Source organism: Gadus macrocephalus, chromosome 5 (genome assembly GCF_031168955.1).
Source record: "Gadus macrocephalus chromosome 5, ASM3116895v1".
Lineage (NCBI taxonomy): Eukaryota > Metazoa > Chordata > Actinopteri > Gadiformes > Gadidae > Gadus > Gadus macrocephalus.
The window spans coordinates 7738940-7756955 of record NC_082386.1 but is presented as its reverse complement, the minus strand read 5'-3'; the positions used below and the strand labels follow the sequence as shown (position 1 = coordinate 7756955).

At 45.4% G+C, this 18016-nt stretch overlaps 1 protein-coding gene across 3 annotated transcripts in view; it reads right to left on the bottom strand.

The window, feature by feature from the left end:
* Positions 1-18016, bottom strand: part of kif6 (kinesin family member 6) — a 54730-nt gene that overhangs the window by 2456 nt on the left and 34258 nt on the right. For all 3 annotated transcript variants that reach the window (XM_060051968.1, XM_060051969.1, XM_060051970.1), the window contains 9 exons: positions 11897-11999; positions 11334-11389; positions 6159-6209; positions 5077-5149; positions 4774-4909; positions 3369-3451; positions 1766-1843; positions 1561-1665; positions 756-871 (listed from right to left, as the gene is read on the bottom strand). In XM_060051968.1, the coding sequence (XP_059907951.1) occupies positions 756-871; positions 1561-1665; positions 1766-1843; positions 3369-3451; positions 4774-4909; positions 5077-5149; positions 6159-6209; positions 11334-11389; positions 11897-11999 (801 nt within the window). The remainder of the gene's footprint in view (positions 1-755; positions 872-1560; positions 1666-1765; positions 1844-3368; positions 3452-4773; positions 4910-5076; positions 5150-6158; positions 6210-11333; positions 11390-11896; positions 12000-18016) is intronic.

Below are 18016 nucleotides of genomic sequence, written 5' to 3'. Positions count from 1 at the left end.
ACAAACAGAGAGAAAAAAAAGAGAGAAAGAGTTGAGAAAAAAGAGAGAAAGAGTTGAGAAAAGAGAGAGACAGAGGAGAGATCTGAGGAGAATGATAGAGAGATGAGGCGAGCGAGAGAGCGAGAAAGCGAGAGAGAGAGAGAGAGAGAGAGAGAGAGAGAGCTGAGAAAAGAGAGCCAGAGCCAGACAGAGAATTGAGAGTTGATTTAAATGTTGCACATGGTTGTTGAGACAGACATTCTGGAGGCAGTAAAAGCGGAAAGTACTTTGGATACAAATGGATGGAATCTAATCTGCATAGAGCCCTGAATAGATATAGCCATACAGGTTCTTAATGCACGGGATTCCCCCAACGTTATGTTCTGACCAATTTGTTGGGTTGGTTTTGGCCCAGGAAACACAAAGTAATTATAATTTTCCAAAATGTGCAGGTCAGTAATACAGAATCTTTGTCTTTTCAGTCTTCAAAGTGAAAAATTATCAAATGATGCAGAGATGGCATCTTATGCTGGAAACAACTGCTCAGGTGTTCCCTAGCTTCTTGACAGCTTACCTGCAATACATGTCAAACCACAAGGAGGCAGTATTAAGTAAAGAATAATCACTGAGTAACCTCTGTGATAGTGTCTCTGTGTCTCTTTGTGTGTGTGTGTGTGTGTGTGTGTGTGTGTGTGTGTGTGTGTGTGTGTGTGTGTGTGTGTGTGTGTGTGTGTGTGTGTGTGTGTGTGTGTGTGTGTGTGTGTGTGTGTGTTCACCTCTCCTCTGAAGCAGGTTTTGTCTGGCCCTGACGAAGGCCAGGATGTCATCGTCGATGCGGCTGTCCCCAGTCAGCGGAATAGAATAGTCCGCCGGCTTAATGCTGGAGAGGTCCCTGAAGGGTAAAAAAAAATGCATACACACACGAAAATACACAACACACACACACACACACACACTCTGTGACGGTTTTCTTGTGCGGACACGCATGCACAGAAACCCATTCTTGGCATCTATCAGATAATAAGGATACAGCTTTTATATGGCTGTTAGTCACAGCAGGCCGTCAGTCTATAAACTGCAACGTAGATTATGTCCACTTTTCCCCAGATTCGAAAATACCCCATCGAACAAATCCCAATAAGATCATGACATAAATCCACATCTCTGTTGAGGGAAGAAATACATGGTTGGGGGTTTCGGAAATGTACCGTAAACTGTCAAATAAAGCTTCAAAGATACCAAGAAATGTCCCCCATGCTGGACCATAAACTGAGCTCGAAAAAGCGGGCCAAAGGGTTTTTGGTGACGTCCCGCACAGAGGTAATAGTTCACTTCAACATGGTTCAGTGTTTGGAACGCATCCCTGACACTGCTGCTGGGGCGGCCGCAGGGGAGCAGGGGGACAGAACCAGCAGCCCGGCTCACCATGAATGCTGCAGCACCAGCGTCACAGCTTTTGCAGATCGAAGAATTTTGGCCAAGTCCGTAGCTGTGTTAAAGCAATGACCCACATCTCCTGTGGGCAGACATATGTGCCGCCCCTAACAACGACAACCGGTGGCCGCTTGGCGTTATGTCTACCTCAGTTGTGGGGTAAGCTCCGGAACTGACCCTCCCCTCTGGTGACTCGAGGCAGGCCGATCCCCAGAGGGAGTCTGCATCGTTTGAATCTTTGGCACGAAGCTCCTGAAATGTAAAAAATACATTGATGCATATTTGACTTGACGAATGTGGTTGCAGGTAGTGGAGATTTGATGGTAGGAATTTCAGGTGGGTGTTTTTCTACCTGAGGTCTGTCGCTGAGGGTACATGGGAGTAGGGCTCCTGTTGTTTGTGTGCAGGGAAGTAGCTTAGGCTATGGCCCCTGCAAAACAAGAAAGCATGGAGTATCTAATAATGAGTGTCACAAAATCTACTATTTTATATAGCAATCTAGACTCAGGAAGCGGAGCAATTCAGGGCAATGTACTGCAACGAATGCATCTGTATTGACCGCTATGGGCCTCGTTTTTGTCTAGTGTGTTACATTGCATCAAGTTCAGATCCAGCAGCAAGTGATGATGTCTCTTCTACCACAAGAGGGCACTACATCCCGAGTTAGGGCTTGCCTGTACACTGATACACACAACACAATTACACACAACACAGTTACACAGTGTTGTAGTGACTTTAACCACAAGAGGGCACTACATCCCCAGTCAGTGCCTTAGCTACACTGGCACTAACACACAGTTACACTGACTGACTCGCTAACATTGTGGTGGCCGTTGTTGTGTAGCTGTGATGTGCAATAAACACATTGCTGTTTTACAGTAGACTTCAGCACATGAACAGTATTTCCTTCACTGTTTGTTCAACCACAGTCAATCATGGAAAGGCCCAGTTGTGCTTTGACTAATTCTCAGTAAGAAGGCTATATTTATCCTATCCCCCAGTGTATTAATGAAGAGATCCGTCGCAAGGTTGGGCAGTCCTCAGACGCCCAAGCCTTATCTTTTCCCGGATGTTATGCTGTCAAAAGCCTTTAATAAAACCTGATTAGACGACGGATAAGCCATGACTGAAAGTGCGATTAGGCAAATAGCATGAGGGGAAACCGCACAGGCTTTTCACCAGCGTGTCCGCGGACAAAGCCCTGGGAAAGAGTGTAATCTGGAGCGATAATCACGCTGAACTTGTTTGGGTGCAATTTCGAAGTGGAGCTCAACGTTCAAAATGGCGGAGTCAGGACTGTTCTGAGAGGAGCGAACCAACCCACGCTGTACAATGGATAAGCTCAGGAAGGAACTACGGTGGCCATTTCACATGAACATTTATGGCATTTAGCAGGCCCTTTTATCGAAAGCGACTTATATAAGTACATTTTCCATAAGAAGGTGAAACAATATATATCGCTGTCGGAACAGTAAAGATGTTTATAGGACCAAGCACTAACAATCAAATCTATTTAACCCATTCCCCGTACACAACAAAGATAGCAGGAATAAGATGCTACACAACTAAATACTATTACTAAGTACGACCTACAATAAGTGCGTACATTAAGTGCCAGGACAGACAAGATACAATAATTAGGTGGGGTGGGAGGGGTTGGCTATGCAGAGTCTAGATGAACTCTGAACTCTGTGAATTTTTTTGTCTTTTGAGGTCCTGATATCGGCACTGAGCTCGTTTCCACCACTGCGGTGCCAAGGCAGAGAAGAGTTTTGACCTTGATGATCGACTTTTGCGTGCTCTTAGCGATGGTGGTACCAGACGTCCAGCTGAAGTAGTTGAGCAGATTTTGAATGCCGTGTGTCAGATGTGCCTCAGAGGCTGCACTCTGAGGAACGGGTGGGGAGACGATGTGGCGCCGAGGCCACAGGGGTAGGTGGATACAGGGGTCTTACCCAGAACCTGGCCTGCCAGGCGACGAAGGCTTTGAGTTCGGACTCGGACGTCCTGTTTGGAGCCTGGATGGGGCTCCTGAATCCTGTTGAAAATGGTTGCAAGAGGAATAAACGCTGGCCAAGTGCTGCGGCTCTACACGGTAAAGCTGGCCAGCAGCGTGGCTGTCGACAGTTAAATTGCAGAGAAATATTGTTGCGCGATCCAACTTGTGGCCAGAGGTAATACAAGTCCTCAGGTACTATGAGATGCTCTTTCCTACGCGCTCTAATGGTGTACATGTGTGCCGTTTCCTAGCAACGGGGGAAATAGAAATGGTAGAAGAAAACCCAATTGGAAGTTTATGTGGCCTGTTGGATTGAGGCTAGCAAGACAGAAGGTCTGTTTCCGGACTCTGGAAGGAAACATAACGGCACACGCGGTGTCTGTCTGTCAGACTTCCTGCGTTTTTCTTTCCGTTTGTGATTCAGAAAAAATCTTACTGAGAAGAGAGATGGATACATTTCTCTGGTGATCGAGATCAAAACCCAAACATGGAGACACCACTGAGGTCTGTTGGTCAGATGTTAATGGTTCAGTTGAACAACGTGCATACCAGGTGACGGAGGCCCCCTCCATCAGTGTGTGTGTGTGTGTGAGACCGCCTCTGCGTGGGACACCCGTGCTAACTCAGTGACATCGCTCGCCTTCTACTCACTTTTGCAACCCAACAAAAAAAAGATTAACGATTCTGAGAACTAGAGTATCCCATTCGTTCGCACAATTCCCGCTAGACGTTTACGCGACGGAGACAACACGAATGCTCCAAGAATGTTGTTGAAGACCAAAATGTGAAGTGACTAATTTCTTAATCCCCCCGCCCCCCTTCTCAACATGTTGTCCTTATTAAGCCCCCCCAATCTGCCGGGGCTTGTTGCTGACGCTGATGTTTGTTGTCTTGGCACCGGGGCTGCTCTCTCCGGACACTTGTTTAGAGCACTCGTCCATTTCCTGTCGGAATGTGTTTCCACGTATCTACCGCCTACGGGACTTTTTTTGCACAGTGTTAAACAGAGGCCGCAAGGGTCGCTCTGGTCCTGTAAAAGCCCTGTCCAAGAATCCTAACGAGAGAGGCACACACACACACACACGTACACAGACACACACACGTACACAGACACGTACACAGACACACACACGTACACAGACACGTACACGCACGTGAACAACCTCCTGCCAGACCGCTGTAGAGATCCTGGATAAACAGAGTGGGAAAAATACATTCACAAATAAGGAGGAGATGTGCTGTCAGGGCCGTAAACATGTCTCCGACAGGCTCCCCGGTGAGTCTTCATGTGCTGTACATTGAGGGCTATATCTGCCCAGGAGAGACGGCTCTCAGATCATCGGCGCTAGAGCGTCTGTCACCTGCGGCCCCGGCGTCTCCTCGCTCCACCACTCCTTGAAGTCCTTCTGCAGCTTGACCTTTGCCCTTTCCATCAGCAGCTGTACATGCTGGATCTCCGTCCTTAGGGTCTTCAGGTCGCCGATGTAGCTCTTGAACCTGATGGGTGGGTAGGGGGTGTACCGTGAAACAGCGGGGAAATGGGTCATGGCTTTCTATTCAGTATCCAAGGATCCCCACACGGAGGAAATAAAAACATAGCTGGAGAAAACGGTTGGGTTTCACGTGACACTGTAAAAAAAAAAAAAAAGACGGGATCCACTCACTTTTTTTTCTCTGCCTCAACCTGTTTGAGGATAATTGCTTCGACAGGGTCCTGCTCCTCTTCCTCAGGGTGATCTTTAAGGGAAAAGATAGAATTCGTTTTTTTTTTAGGGGAAGACATTCTAGTCTAGTTGTTCTGGGTTCAAATCCCTATGTCTGCAGTCTAACTATGCATCCTTGAGCCTTAATGCTCCTTAATGAAACGTATCAGTGCTGTTGATAAAAGCACCATCAGTAAATAGACAATATCATCCACTAGAAACAGATTCTACTCTAAACGCCCTGACTGGCTCGTACGATTGAAATATTTTAAGACCGGATAATAGAAGCCAGGCTTTTGAAAAGTGTTGACTCAAACAATGTGGGGAAGAAAAAACACAAACAAGAAACAAAAACCTAAACCGAGGCGGTTCTGTGCCACCACCACTGGATGCTAGACGCTTGTGTTCTTCAGAAGCTGACTCTTATTCTGATCAAAACCAGAATAAAAAAGGAAGCAAATAAAAGGAGCCAGCTATGTCTTGCTACCAAACCTTTGGTCAGTGTGCGATACAGAGAGACACGCACAACAATTACAACCCAATGTCAAGCCTCATAAAGTGAGTTTCACCACACGCACTACCCTAGACCTGACACTTCACAACTCACACCGCCATGGCCTTCGGTTCTTCTGTGATCACTTACAAAATTTGCTGATATTTGGTCAAATGGTTGAACTGTGATAAAATGTTGCTGTTCATTTGGTCTACATGAGACACTGCCATGTCAAAGACACTGTAGGGAAATCATATTTTAGTACCGGCCAGGGAGGCGCGAGTCCCAATAAAAAAGTACCCAAACCCAAATGTCCTCAGCCTACCTGTTGTAAGCATAGTTGAGCAATACGCTTAAACACTACATTAAATACCTATATTTGTAATTTTTCAGTCAAAATAAATGAAAAGCATCAGAATAAGACAAAAAGCTACAACACTGAACTGCAGAGAAACGTGGAACCTTGGTTTTTTTTGCTGGCAGAGAGAGGCTGATCGATGATCAATTCATGGATTTGCTCTGGACGAGTAGATCCACTTCTTGGACTCACCTTGATCAGCCCTCTGGATCCTACGCATCTCTAACTGCTTCTTCAGCTCATCTAGGGGGAGGACAGAGAGAGGGAGGGGGAGAGTGAGAGAGTGGTAGAGAGGGGGAGTGAAGGAGAGACCAAGAGCCAAGGAAAGCAAAGAAGAAGATTCAAGAGATTTACAAGTTCAAGATCCCTCCTTTATTAAGCATGTTCCCCCTCTGGAACTATTTACAGGTCACAAATGGCTACTTGGTGAAGCGATACATCCCCCTTGTGAGATTCCTCCAAAATGAAAGACCTCTATTGTGCTTTAGAAACTCAGCAGCGTAGATTCAGCGAGATTAAGTGGATGATTTCACCCCCCTTGTAACAAGTTGGGTCCAGGACATACGTACTTGTGGAAAGAGAAGCATGGAGATGGAACGCATTTGACAACCCTCAACATTTAACGCAGATCAAAATCAAGATATTATGCTAACCTGACCAGCATGCGTCCCCTGCAGGTCATATCACCCATGGGGCTGTGAGAACTACTTTGCCCGGACATATCAAGCACATCGATCATGTGTTCAGCCGTGACACCTCGTCTTGAAATAGTACAAAACAATAATACAATTTACAAGCCCTATTGCCCATTGTATGCCCATTCTACAGCGGCGGCTGAGCCTGTAGTTGGTGGCTGGGACCTTGGGTAGGTCTTATACACTTTGAAAGTCCCCATAAACTTACCCTCGTGGCACCCCTTGTGGGGAATAGACAATGAACTAACGGGACAATGAACTAACCATAACAGGATTGAGTGGAAGGACAAGGAAGTCAAGGAGGGACATTGACAGGACATTCAAGGAGGCTCTCTCTCTCTCTCTCTCTCTCTCTCTCTCTCTCTCTCTCTCTCTCTCTCTCTCTCTCTCTCTCTCTCTCTCTCTCTCTCTCTCTCTCTCTCTCTCTCTCTCTCTCTCTCTCTCTCTCTCTCTCTCTCTCTCTCTCTCTCTCTCTCTCTCTCTCTCTCTCTCTCTCTCTCTCTCTCTCTCTCTCTCTCTCTGGGCTGTGCTCCACCTGTGAGAGCTACCAAGCCAAGGGTCACAGTGGTGCAACGCCAACGGCATCTGTCCCGGGTTCCAGAGACAACAAATCCAGATGGAGAACCTGCAGTTCAGCGGTGGTGGGCGGGAACCCGAGGCGCGCTGCGTCGCCCCGCTCAGCTCGCTCGCTCTCCGGAGACCTGGACTCAGGCGCTCAGGCGCACGCCATGGCCTGTTCTGTCTTTATCTCTTTCTTTTTTTTTCCTCTGCATGGTTCCCCGCTTTCCTCCCACCTCCGAAAGATGCGCAGGTTATTCCGATCAGAGAACTCTGGTGCAAACGGTGCAAAGGATGCAAAACCCCACTAAACAGGAAGCACGTCCACCCGTGTGGGGCTGAAGAGAGAGAGAGAGGCAGAAGGTCTCTTTGTTTTCTAAGGATAACACCAGCACGGAAGAAAAAGCCTGGCTCATAAGATGGAGTGGCCTTGTCCCAAGGGGTCCTGGCCCCTGCCGTCAGAGCAGGGCCACGGCCAGATGAAATAAGAAAACTCAAGGGGCCCAACAAAGACCAGGGCTCCTGGGAAGTCACACTCGTGGTGAGATGGTTTACAGGCACACAGTGGCAGTATTTATACTATATCTAGATGTATTTACGAAAGCAGAGGCAAAGAGAAGTCCCCAGGTGTTCTCCAATGCCATGGCTCACCACGACGCTCCTGTTTAGTCTAGAGTCAAAAGGTTGTGCATTCCCCTCGGACCGTAGAGGACACAGAGTGAGGTGTTAGATTAGATCGCTTGACTTTGCGCAGTTCAAGTGGTGAAGCTTGAATGGACTGGGGCCAAAGACACGCACCCACTGGTCATACAGGTTAAAGAGTCAGAATGGATTATTCTGCGACGGAACGTTTTAGAAAACCTGTTGTTCGTTTGAGGTTTCCCCTGCAGAATATTTATAAGTAATAAAGAACATCCGCACAAATGGAATCTATTTTATAAAACTATTTTATGAAAACATCCAACAAAACAGGAAAATTAATGAGAATAAATAAAAAATGACCATGTTTGGCGAGAAACAGTAACATTTGGCAAAAAGTAACTTTAAATAAATTATTTTAGCATAGGCTAGAGACGATTGCAAGTGAGAAAGAACAATTGACTTCAACACTTTATAACTAACTGACTATCTCCTCTTCCACATGGTTTGTCTGCCTTCCCGGGCCAGAGTGCAACTTCGGTTCATATACGGCGACAATGGTCGCTGTGAGATAAAGTAAAAGTACTCCTTGCATTCTGACAATAAGGCACACAGTATGTGGTGGAATTATCCCAGAATGGATTTGTTCGATAGTATCACAAGACATGCTATCATCCTAAAGGACCGGTTTCAACCAACCACAAAACATTTTTAGTGGCTTGTGCCAGGGCCTGACGATTTAGCGAGACACACCACATAAATTATCAAGAGAGCTCTTGATCCACATCCCAGACAAAATGAAGGGCCTGAATGAGGAGCTGTAAACAACATAATACCGTACGAAACAGTACTCCAAATTCCTGTACAAGCGGTATAAGTTAAGTACATATTTACACGACACACTGCAGAGGGCCCTCGAACCCAAAGCAGGCCCACTACAGAAACAGTGCGAGCTGCAACCGTAAATGTCGCAAACAGAAAAATACAAAATCCTGCCTCCTTAAAATGTCCACCGGGCCTTTCCCTTTCCTTGACGTTAACCATTAAACATCTGCAGGTGATGGATGTCATCCTCTTGAACTCAGCAACCGACATAGGTGTTTACGGCTCGCCCATGCTAAAGTTTGATAGCCCGGGACAACACGGGCAGGGACCATATACTTCCTTTTCAAAGTTGTTGGACAAACTAGTAGCCGGTTGGTGATATACATTATGGTGAGGCTGTCCTCGGGCCTGATGGCTTCAATGATCTGTGGGCCGCTGTGGCAGCAGTGCCGAGGCAGTGGGAGTGCACGGAGGTGGGATAGGCAGCAAGGAGTTCAGCAGATGCTGCAACCCCCGGGACAGCGATGCATAAATCCCCATACATCTGGTGAAGGCATCAAGGGCCCTGCTCGTATTGCACTGCTCCGCAACCCTGGTCCTGGAGGGAACCTCTGAATACATATAAACACATATCCCCCCAGCGCCGTCTCCCCACGCGTCCCCAGGACGAATAACGTAGGTCCGTCCGCTGGGATTTGATAACCAACGCTATAGGCGGTGGCCAAGAGCAATACCGGTAACCTGGGGAATTGTTTAGGCACAGATGATTCCACAGATGCCCATCTCTCTCCCCTTTCCGCCGTTTCCAGCGGCCCGCACGCTGGATGGAACCTTGAATGCTGAGCAGAGCAAGGCTTTTGTCTGTATGAGGCCGAACCCCCGACCGACAAACTACATCACACACAGGGACGCACGTCTGGCAGAGAAACCCGAGCAGGGCTTCTCCGAAACAGCGTGGAAAGACACTGATGTAAAGGTATTATCCTGACTTTCCAACAAGGAGGTGAAGATACCTTCCATTATAAATGCCGTCCCTCATCTCGGAAAAATGCTGCAGCTCAAATGCCCTAAAACTTCAGAATAATTTGTGATGTTCATTTTTGTGGGATACTTTTCCCCTCTTCAGAGGTTGAATAATACAGAGGCTCCGTTATTTTTGGACGTTTCTATTCATGGTCCCCAGCAAAAACGCACAAAAGCTTTCAGCGTGGTTTGAAACAGGGTTTGGGGGAGAATCTAGTTTTTCTTCACACAGTCTCGAGAGTCTGGCCAATATTTAAATATTATTTTTAAGAATCAATGATGCATTAATAAAAACACACACAGACACCTCAACTGTACCGCAGTGTCAGCAGCAGCTCAGAGACAGGGCTCTGGAACGCCGGTGGCGGCGGGTTCCAGTCGTGCTGCTCGGTGTATACTGGCACCCAGGAGAGGACGACGGATGAATGTCACCGAGCCGCCATGTGTGATTTGAGGTGGCTGCTGCTGCTGCAGTGGTCGCCAGACACGGGTGTGAGGCAAACTCTAGTTCATTTCAATGGAATTTGATATGAGCCACAAACACGCCCACAGTCCAGGGAATTTCATAAATATAGCTTGCGATAGTTAATGCAAACCAGATCAAACCTCGACAGGCGTATGTTGGGATTCAAGACGCGTCTGTGCTCGAAGGGGCTAAACTATAGGCAGCCATCGTATCGATCCTTTACCTCACAGACGCTTGATGCAACAGGTGGGCCTAAGAGACGTATGAGTGGTGGCTTTGATTCAGACAGGGAAAACATAGGCAATGCAAAGGTGTAACACTCAGCACCTGAAGAGATCCATCAGACATGTCAATCAATTCAGAAACATTAAGGTAAGCAGTGTGCACATGCTCAAGTTAAACCCTGGACCAGCCCAGGCCTAACTGTAGCGATCCCAGACTAACCGGTCAGGGACATTAGCCAGATGATCCCAGGGGTTCTGTGTTTACTTTATGGGTTCGCTCATTGAAACTGCTGATAAATAAATAAATACATCCAATTGAAAATGGGTAGGTAGGTGCACAGACAGACATGGACAAACCCCCGTTGGTAAAATGTGCTGTAATGGACCAACACCTCTACCCCCGAGAGGGTTCGAGGAGGGGGAATCTGGGAGCCTGACAGCAATACGACGTGTCTCTGTAGACTCATGGGAAGACGTTTATGTTAATGAATGCACCGCTGTTGACCCTGGAGGCGCTGCATTAGAGGAGGCCGGCCATTAGGATAATGATGATGGCAGCAATGATGACAATAAAGTTTATGCCTTCCCATCTCGCTGGGCGTGAAGGGCAACTTAAGCCAGGCACTTGGAAGCATTCCCTCCTGGACATGGGACAAGTGCATTGTTGAAATGTTCTCACACAGAGTAGCATTTGGAAAACAATAATAAAGCCACATTTTCACAGGCTTTTGTACCTTTCCAATGAATGTTTATGTGCGAGACAGCAAGGGTTTATGGATCATATTACTTTTATTGCAAGTATGCAACTACAACATTCCCACACGTGTGTCGGTAAACAAAGTGAGAATGCATATTAATTCCATATGCTGTGAATGCTGGTGTGGCAGTTTATTAAAAAAGAAAGCTCATATAATGGGAATTGAAAGCCATGACTTACTGATGGAGTCCCTGGTCTTATTAACCTGCACTCCAAGTCCTTTGGCTTCAATATACCTGTGCATTACAAATACATAGATAACAATCATATCAATAGACAATAGAAAAACAAGTTTTCCTAAATTGTTAGTTTTCAATAGACAATTTATCATAGATTATGACCCAAGATATGAATTCAAAAGGCACGGAAAAGCAGTAAATCCTCTCTCAATCCTTGCTATTTCTGCCGTACTTGATGCCGTTCGTGTTCTCAGTGGTAGGTCTAGAATATCTGCGGTCCATTTTAACAGAGGCTGCTTTGTGATTTGAACGTGGGCCTTTGCTGATCCTTGTCCACTGAGCTCCATCAAAGACGACCAGTCCAGATGTTGCCGATGGCGATGAGCTCAATCACCGTGAACCTTCTAAGCTCCCCACATTCTCTCTTGGAGAGTATAGTGTTCACGTTTAACAAGTGAGTGTTGAGAGGATGCTTGTGTGTCCTTGCGTGTTTGAAAAATAAATAAATATAAATATATATATACAGTACGAGGGGGAAGCCCAACGTCTTTGTTTCCCACTTACCTTTGTTTCAGGACGGCCTTGTTGTCCTCAATGGTCAGGCGGTCCTCATGGTCTCTCATGAAGATCTCAAAGGCCTCTTCTTTTCCCATGGACAGCCGGGGTCCTGGGGACACAAGGTGCATCGTGTCCATTGGATTAGGCAGCAGCATCACACAGAACAACATCTAAAGGCTCACATGGTACAAGGTTTGTGAGTTTAAGAACATTCAAAGGGCTAAAGAGACAAACTTTGGTAGGTGTTGAAATTGTCTTTGTGCAGATGGAATTGTGTGGAAAAGTTGTATGTTTCCTCTTAATGGGTTAAGCGTTTTAAAGCTTAATATAACCAGTGTGATTTGAACTCTGGGTGTGTTTGAGTGGCCATTGTTTGCACTAAATCCAATCAGACGGATGCCTTTAGCCAACAGGATACAGATGGAAACTAAACAGTGGAGAACCGTGGAAGACAATCCACCCCGACGCAATAATTGAAATCTTGTGAAATCTAGGAATGGTAGTAATCGATAGAAAAGACATTCTTTAGGATGGAACGCCTGTAGCTCTAGTTTAGTTTGTCCACCATTTCCAACATAAATTGCAATGGATGTGGGACGACAGCTTATAAAGAAGGTAATTACCTGCTTGAGTGGCAAAACTAAGCTAAAAATTAAACTAACTAAGGCTATGGAGGAATTGAATACAAACTGACAACTGGGTGTCAGGTGAATTTGACAGAGCTCAGCAAAACCAATCTCCCACAGGTACTGGACTGCAATCAGGCCCCCAGATGTTGGGCTCCCCGCTATTGACCTCCCACGTATCTCATTGCACAAATTGAGGATCATTTTCCAGCACTGAGCAAGCAGCAATGGAATTATCTATAGATACAAAACCGCCAACATACGCACACATCAGGCTGTCTCTGGCAACCTGCCAACAGCCAGGAACCCATCGCAGGTGCAATAGCCTTTAACCAGGCAAAATGATAACACCTTTACAGATGAAAGAACATAATTTGCTATATCAAAGCTGATATAACAAGAGCAATGCGGGAGCTTTTTTTTCTGATACCTTGCTGTTGCCGGCACGGCACCGAGTGGAAGGGATCTGACTGTTTTACTGTATTACCTTCCTGTTTTTAAAGTTTCAAATTATTTGAGTATCATGTCCTACCTGGGTGTCTGTTTGACATGGTGTTATGAGTACTTTCTTAAAAGTAAATCTCTCAGTCTATTTTATGTTTACAATGCAAAAAGAAAGGACATCTTTATCATCGTTAAGTGTGTTCCTCGTCAGTTGTACCGTATCTGTGTGCTTACAAAAAAATAACAACACATTGCAATTTTTTTCTTGGCCCATTTTACACAAAGGAAATGAGTAAATAAGTGAAAATCTGTCCTTCGCACAGTGGGTCCTGAGTCAACAAGCTAAGCTCACAAACAACTTGGAAGGAAGAATTTGAGAAAATACATGGCAGATGAGGAGACTGATGGGAATAAATTCCAATAGTCAATTACATTTTCGGCTGTGTGGATGCACTTTAAATCTGCTGCTTCTTGTGCTATTTAATGGCCTTCCGGATGTTAAATACTTCAGGAAACCAACATTAGCCTGGTATTATTGTTAAGGTTGATAAGGAGTTATTAAAAACTCTAGCAGGGAGAATGATCAATCTTTGCCGTCAGCTTTCAACCTTTTTATTTTTGGTCTGAATGAACGAGGGACTTGAAAAGACATTAGTTCACACATCGTCAATTCTCAAAAGCTGTACAGGCATCTGACAATCTACACAAAAGTATTGGTTAAAATAAAACACATTAAGATAACATTAACACATAGGAGCTTCATTGTATTCAAAGATGGAAAAAGGCATCTTCCTGTATCTTTTATTGTATATTATAATGCATCATAAAGACGGATTTAAACAGAATAATGTTGAACCTGTTGGTGCTCTGTGCTCTAAACAGAACATAGATACATCTCATTCAGTACGATTTGTTTGTGTAAAAATATTTTTCCAAGATTCATGGACCCGTGTAACAAACAGGATCCGAGCTGGAAACGCACGCTAGTGTCGAGTAAACCCTGTGAAATGTATCACAGGACAGTTAGGAATTTAGTTTTTCGGTTATTTATGGAAAGTGGTGATTGGAAGCAGGAGGCATCTTGCAGGCTTACGTTGATACGGCCAACTTTAACAAACATGTCTCAAGGCTAACCGAGGAAAGCTCACCCCTGCTCGCCTGTTGGGAAAGACAACATTCCAAGGATAGCTGTCCGAAAATGATATGACATCATTTCGTGTTGCGCTAGCATCTTCTGTGGGATAATGATATCACGTGTGGCCGTCGCCAACTTTCCTAATTCTCTCTTTCCGGGCTCGAGTGCTGACAAACCACTGACGGTTAACCCAGAAAGGAATTTCCTACTGACTATTGTTGCTGTTTTGACAATAAAAAATAGAAAATCATCATCTAAAGCCTATGCATTTGGAATTAAAAAGAAAATCATACTCTTACTCATTTATTTTTTTATACAAACGAGAAATTGGCAAACAAGAGGTAGGATGTTTGATTTCAACCATTGTGTTTGTTCATTTCATTCCCCCCCATCTGTTTGAATCTAATGAAATGAAACAGAAATAGATGTCCCAATCGAATCAGATTTCCATTCAGATTACAAAACACTGGCTTGGCCATCGTCTGCTAGAATCATCAATGCTAAAGAAAAGGCTTTCTTTACATTTATATAAAAATCTTTCTGCCTTAGAACAAGAACATCCTGTGTGTCTATTACTGCTATTAGTGTCCATCAACCTCATAGAAAAGGCATTTTCAGTAGCAAGGAAGATACACTGTTTAATAAAGTGTGTGTGTGTGTGTGTGTGTGTGTGTGTGTGTGTGTGTGTGTGTGTGTGTGTGTGTGTGTGTGTGTGTGTGTGTGTGTGTGTGTGTGTGTGTGTGTATGCGGATACATATTACATATCTGTACTTTTACAAAATGGAAACAGATTCCATGTAGAAATCAGAAGGATCTTGAGCCTTCTGAGCGCCAGGGCCCAGGATGCAAGGGTCTGCTCAGGGGTAGCTTAGCCTAAGGCCCAATCCCATTTCTACCCCTTACCCCTTACCCCTTCAAAACAAGGGGGAGGCGTAAGGGGAAGGGGTAAGGGGTAGAAATAGGATTGGGCCTAAGGATCTATCCTATCTAGTATGCTACTTTATACCATAGGTTTGAACGTAGGACACAACATTTATCATAAATGGTTTCCATGGAAAGGATAGCATCATTATACACACATCTATACCGTTTCTTTCCAGCAGTTTTCCAATTTCCCAATTATCTAAAAGCAAAGAGGTTGTTGGAAAAAAGTGAGTAGGCCCCTAAAAAACATACATAAACATCTCGTGGGCCACTAAACACAGGGAAAGGAGGCATGTATTCCATTTGTTTTGAATTAACACAGGGAGAGGAACAATGACCTCATGTCTAGGTAGTTGGTTGGTAATAAAGGGCAGACAAGAGCTAAACGGTAAATGTGATATGGGCTAACTTGTAATTGCTACTTGTATTGGAAATGGCCTCACCGAGCCAACATTTGACAGTCAACAAAACATGTACCAGCTGCGGGCCGTCCTGTTGTCTCACTATGAAGGCGTAGCACGGTATTTACATGCAAGCATTATGGAGAACTGCAGTTTTTTTGCAAAGGAATACCACGTAAATGAAGTGAAAGGGAAAAACATGGGACGGATTAATGCCGGATTCGGTGAAGTTGAAAGATGATGCAAACACAGGCCGACATTTAGGTACTTTGACTGCAAAACAACCGTCATTTTATATTCACCTCCATAGCTTTTGAAAGAAAAGCTGTTTTAACAGGTCGAACTGAAACATATCCTTTTTTCTGATTAGTGTGCAGCTGGACAATGTATTTTTGGTCGACAGTTGATCCAATGGGAAAGTTATTACCCATGTTTTCGTTGCCATGAACTTGAGTTGCAACACAGAAAGAGACATAAAGAGATCTTTATCACGCGTGAGAAAAGCAGAGGCACATTCCAGAGTGGACATGAAACTTGGGATAAGAACGAGTGATAAGAGAATGAATAAAATGCACCTTGTGAACTCTGGAGACCGTCCTGATATTCATGCAACTGGAATTCATGCAATGAACGGTATGTAAATAGTCTGAAAATATTATCAGTGACTTCCTCCATCCATCTATCTACTCATCCTTCCATCCATCCATTTACCCTAATTTTCAAACCCTCTAACGGAATCAGGATTGTAAGTGACACCCAACGGCAATGTCTAAAACCAACTCAATTACCAACACCATAGACATGTTGAACATTCGATACACTGACAATGACTAATGGCACTTACATTGGATCACACAAATTGGACTTATATAATAGAAATACAGCCAACTACAGACATTCAATCGTTCCAACTTGTATTGGTATATTCCAGAACCAACCTGAAGTTTCTGGTGTTTTTGGCACTGTCAGGAATGCATGAGGGATGTCTTTCTACTGCCTTCTGTTTTGTTAAACCTTTCAAATTCAACTATATTGCAAACTATCTTCTGCATTTGCACTGTTACTAGACAACAGCTAACTCTAACCCAAACATTATCCTTCATATTGCTGAACAACTTATCAGCATCCCAGACCATTTCATAAATCCATGTGCCATTATGACCCTTGGGTAAATAATGTGTATATGTTTGCTGATAAACATGAGGACTATGCAAGCGAGGTGTTGGCTAACTGGCCCGTGTCCCATGGTGAAACAGAAATGTGTTATGACCGACATCCCTCACCAAGGGAAGAAACAGCAGTTAGAGTGCACTGTGCATGTGTTCATCTGTGCAACACAGTTTGGTCATGTTTGGATGAGCAGCATCTTTTCATTTCGTATGAAACAATGTATGTGGTTGCACTTTTGCTAATGGCTCATGTTGCATTCAGAATAATCGGATGGGTTCTCATTTGTGTAAAAGTAACTTTGCTGAAGATGAGAAGGACCATGGAATTGCGGTTTCTGGCGATGAACAGATTATAAGTAAGCAATATGACGGCACGGGGAAATTTGAAGTGCCCATTTGTAAAGAAGCCAACCCTGTCTGACTTCCTCAATGGGAATCTGGTCAGCAAGATGCATCGTCTTATCAAACATACGGTGTGCTGCGTTGACGTCCCTCTCACAGCCACGGCGCGGTGTGTTCCCATCAGAGCAGAGTGGCTGTCTCACAGTCAGAGATCCACACCGATGGCGGCTGTGGTGTCTACTCATGTCCCTCATGCAGAAGGGTATTGGATACAAGTTGTGGAGAAGCCAAAGCAGCAGGGGGGGGTAGGGGGGCTAGAAGGAGGAAACTTCCCAGACGATGTTCCTTCTTGGATCACTCACTCCCCGCCCCCTATTGGAGGACCTCTGAGCGTGGCACATCGTTGATCACAGCGCTGCTGTAAACCAGCACTCCGCACGGCCATCCGTCAGCACCACGCTCCTCGCCGTCCCCTCCCCGCTGCGGTGACGGATCACTGGGGCTCATTCACGCTGGCCTCCGTTCAAATATGTGGGGGTCGTGTTGTCTTTAATAGGCTCCGCTTTCAGACAAATCCCTGTTTGCAATTACCTCTCCCGCTGGACCTGTTCCCGCACCGGGCATCATTACCGAAAAACGTCCCCGAAAACGGAGAGGGAGCTGCGGTTAGCGAAGACGGTAGCGCGTGTCTGGATGAGATGAGCCGCTGGCTGGAGCCCATTGAGACCGTTGGCTCCGACCGCACTCATTATGAGGGTTCAGGTTTATCATCACACACGCCACGCTGCCCTAAACCAAAAATAAAATGGAGCGGGAAGCCTAATGAGCGCTGGCCGCGGGCTAGACAGCGTCTTTCATAAAGCCTGGATGGACTCACGACGACCTCTCCACCTTTGGGTTTGAAACTATGTCCCGGTCTGAAGAGGGTAATGCAAGGTTAGAAGGGTGACAAGGTCACATGTTTAACATGGGCCCATGTTAAACTACCGTAGTCCATTGGTATCCACGGTTCTTTCCAACCCCCCCAACCCCCCCCCCCCCCCCCCATTTCTTTACAAATACAGATATATTCAGGCATGTGCAAG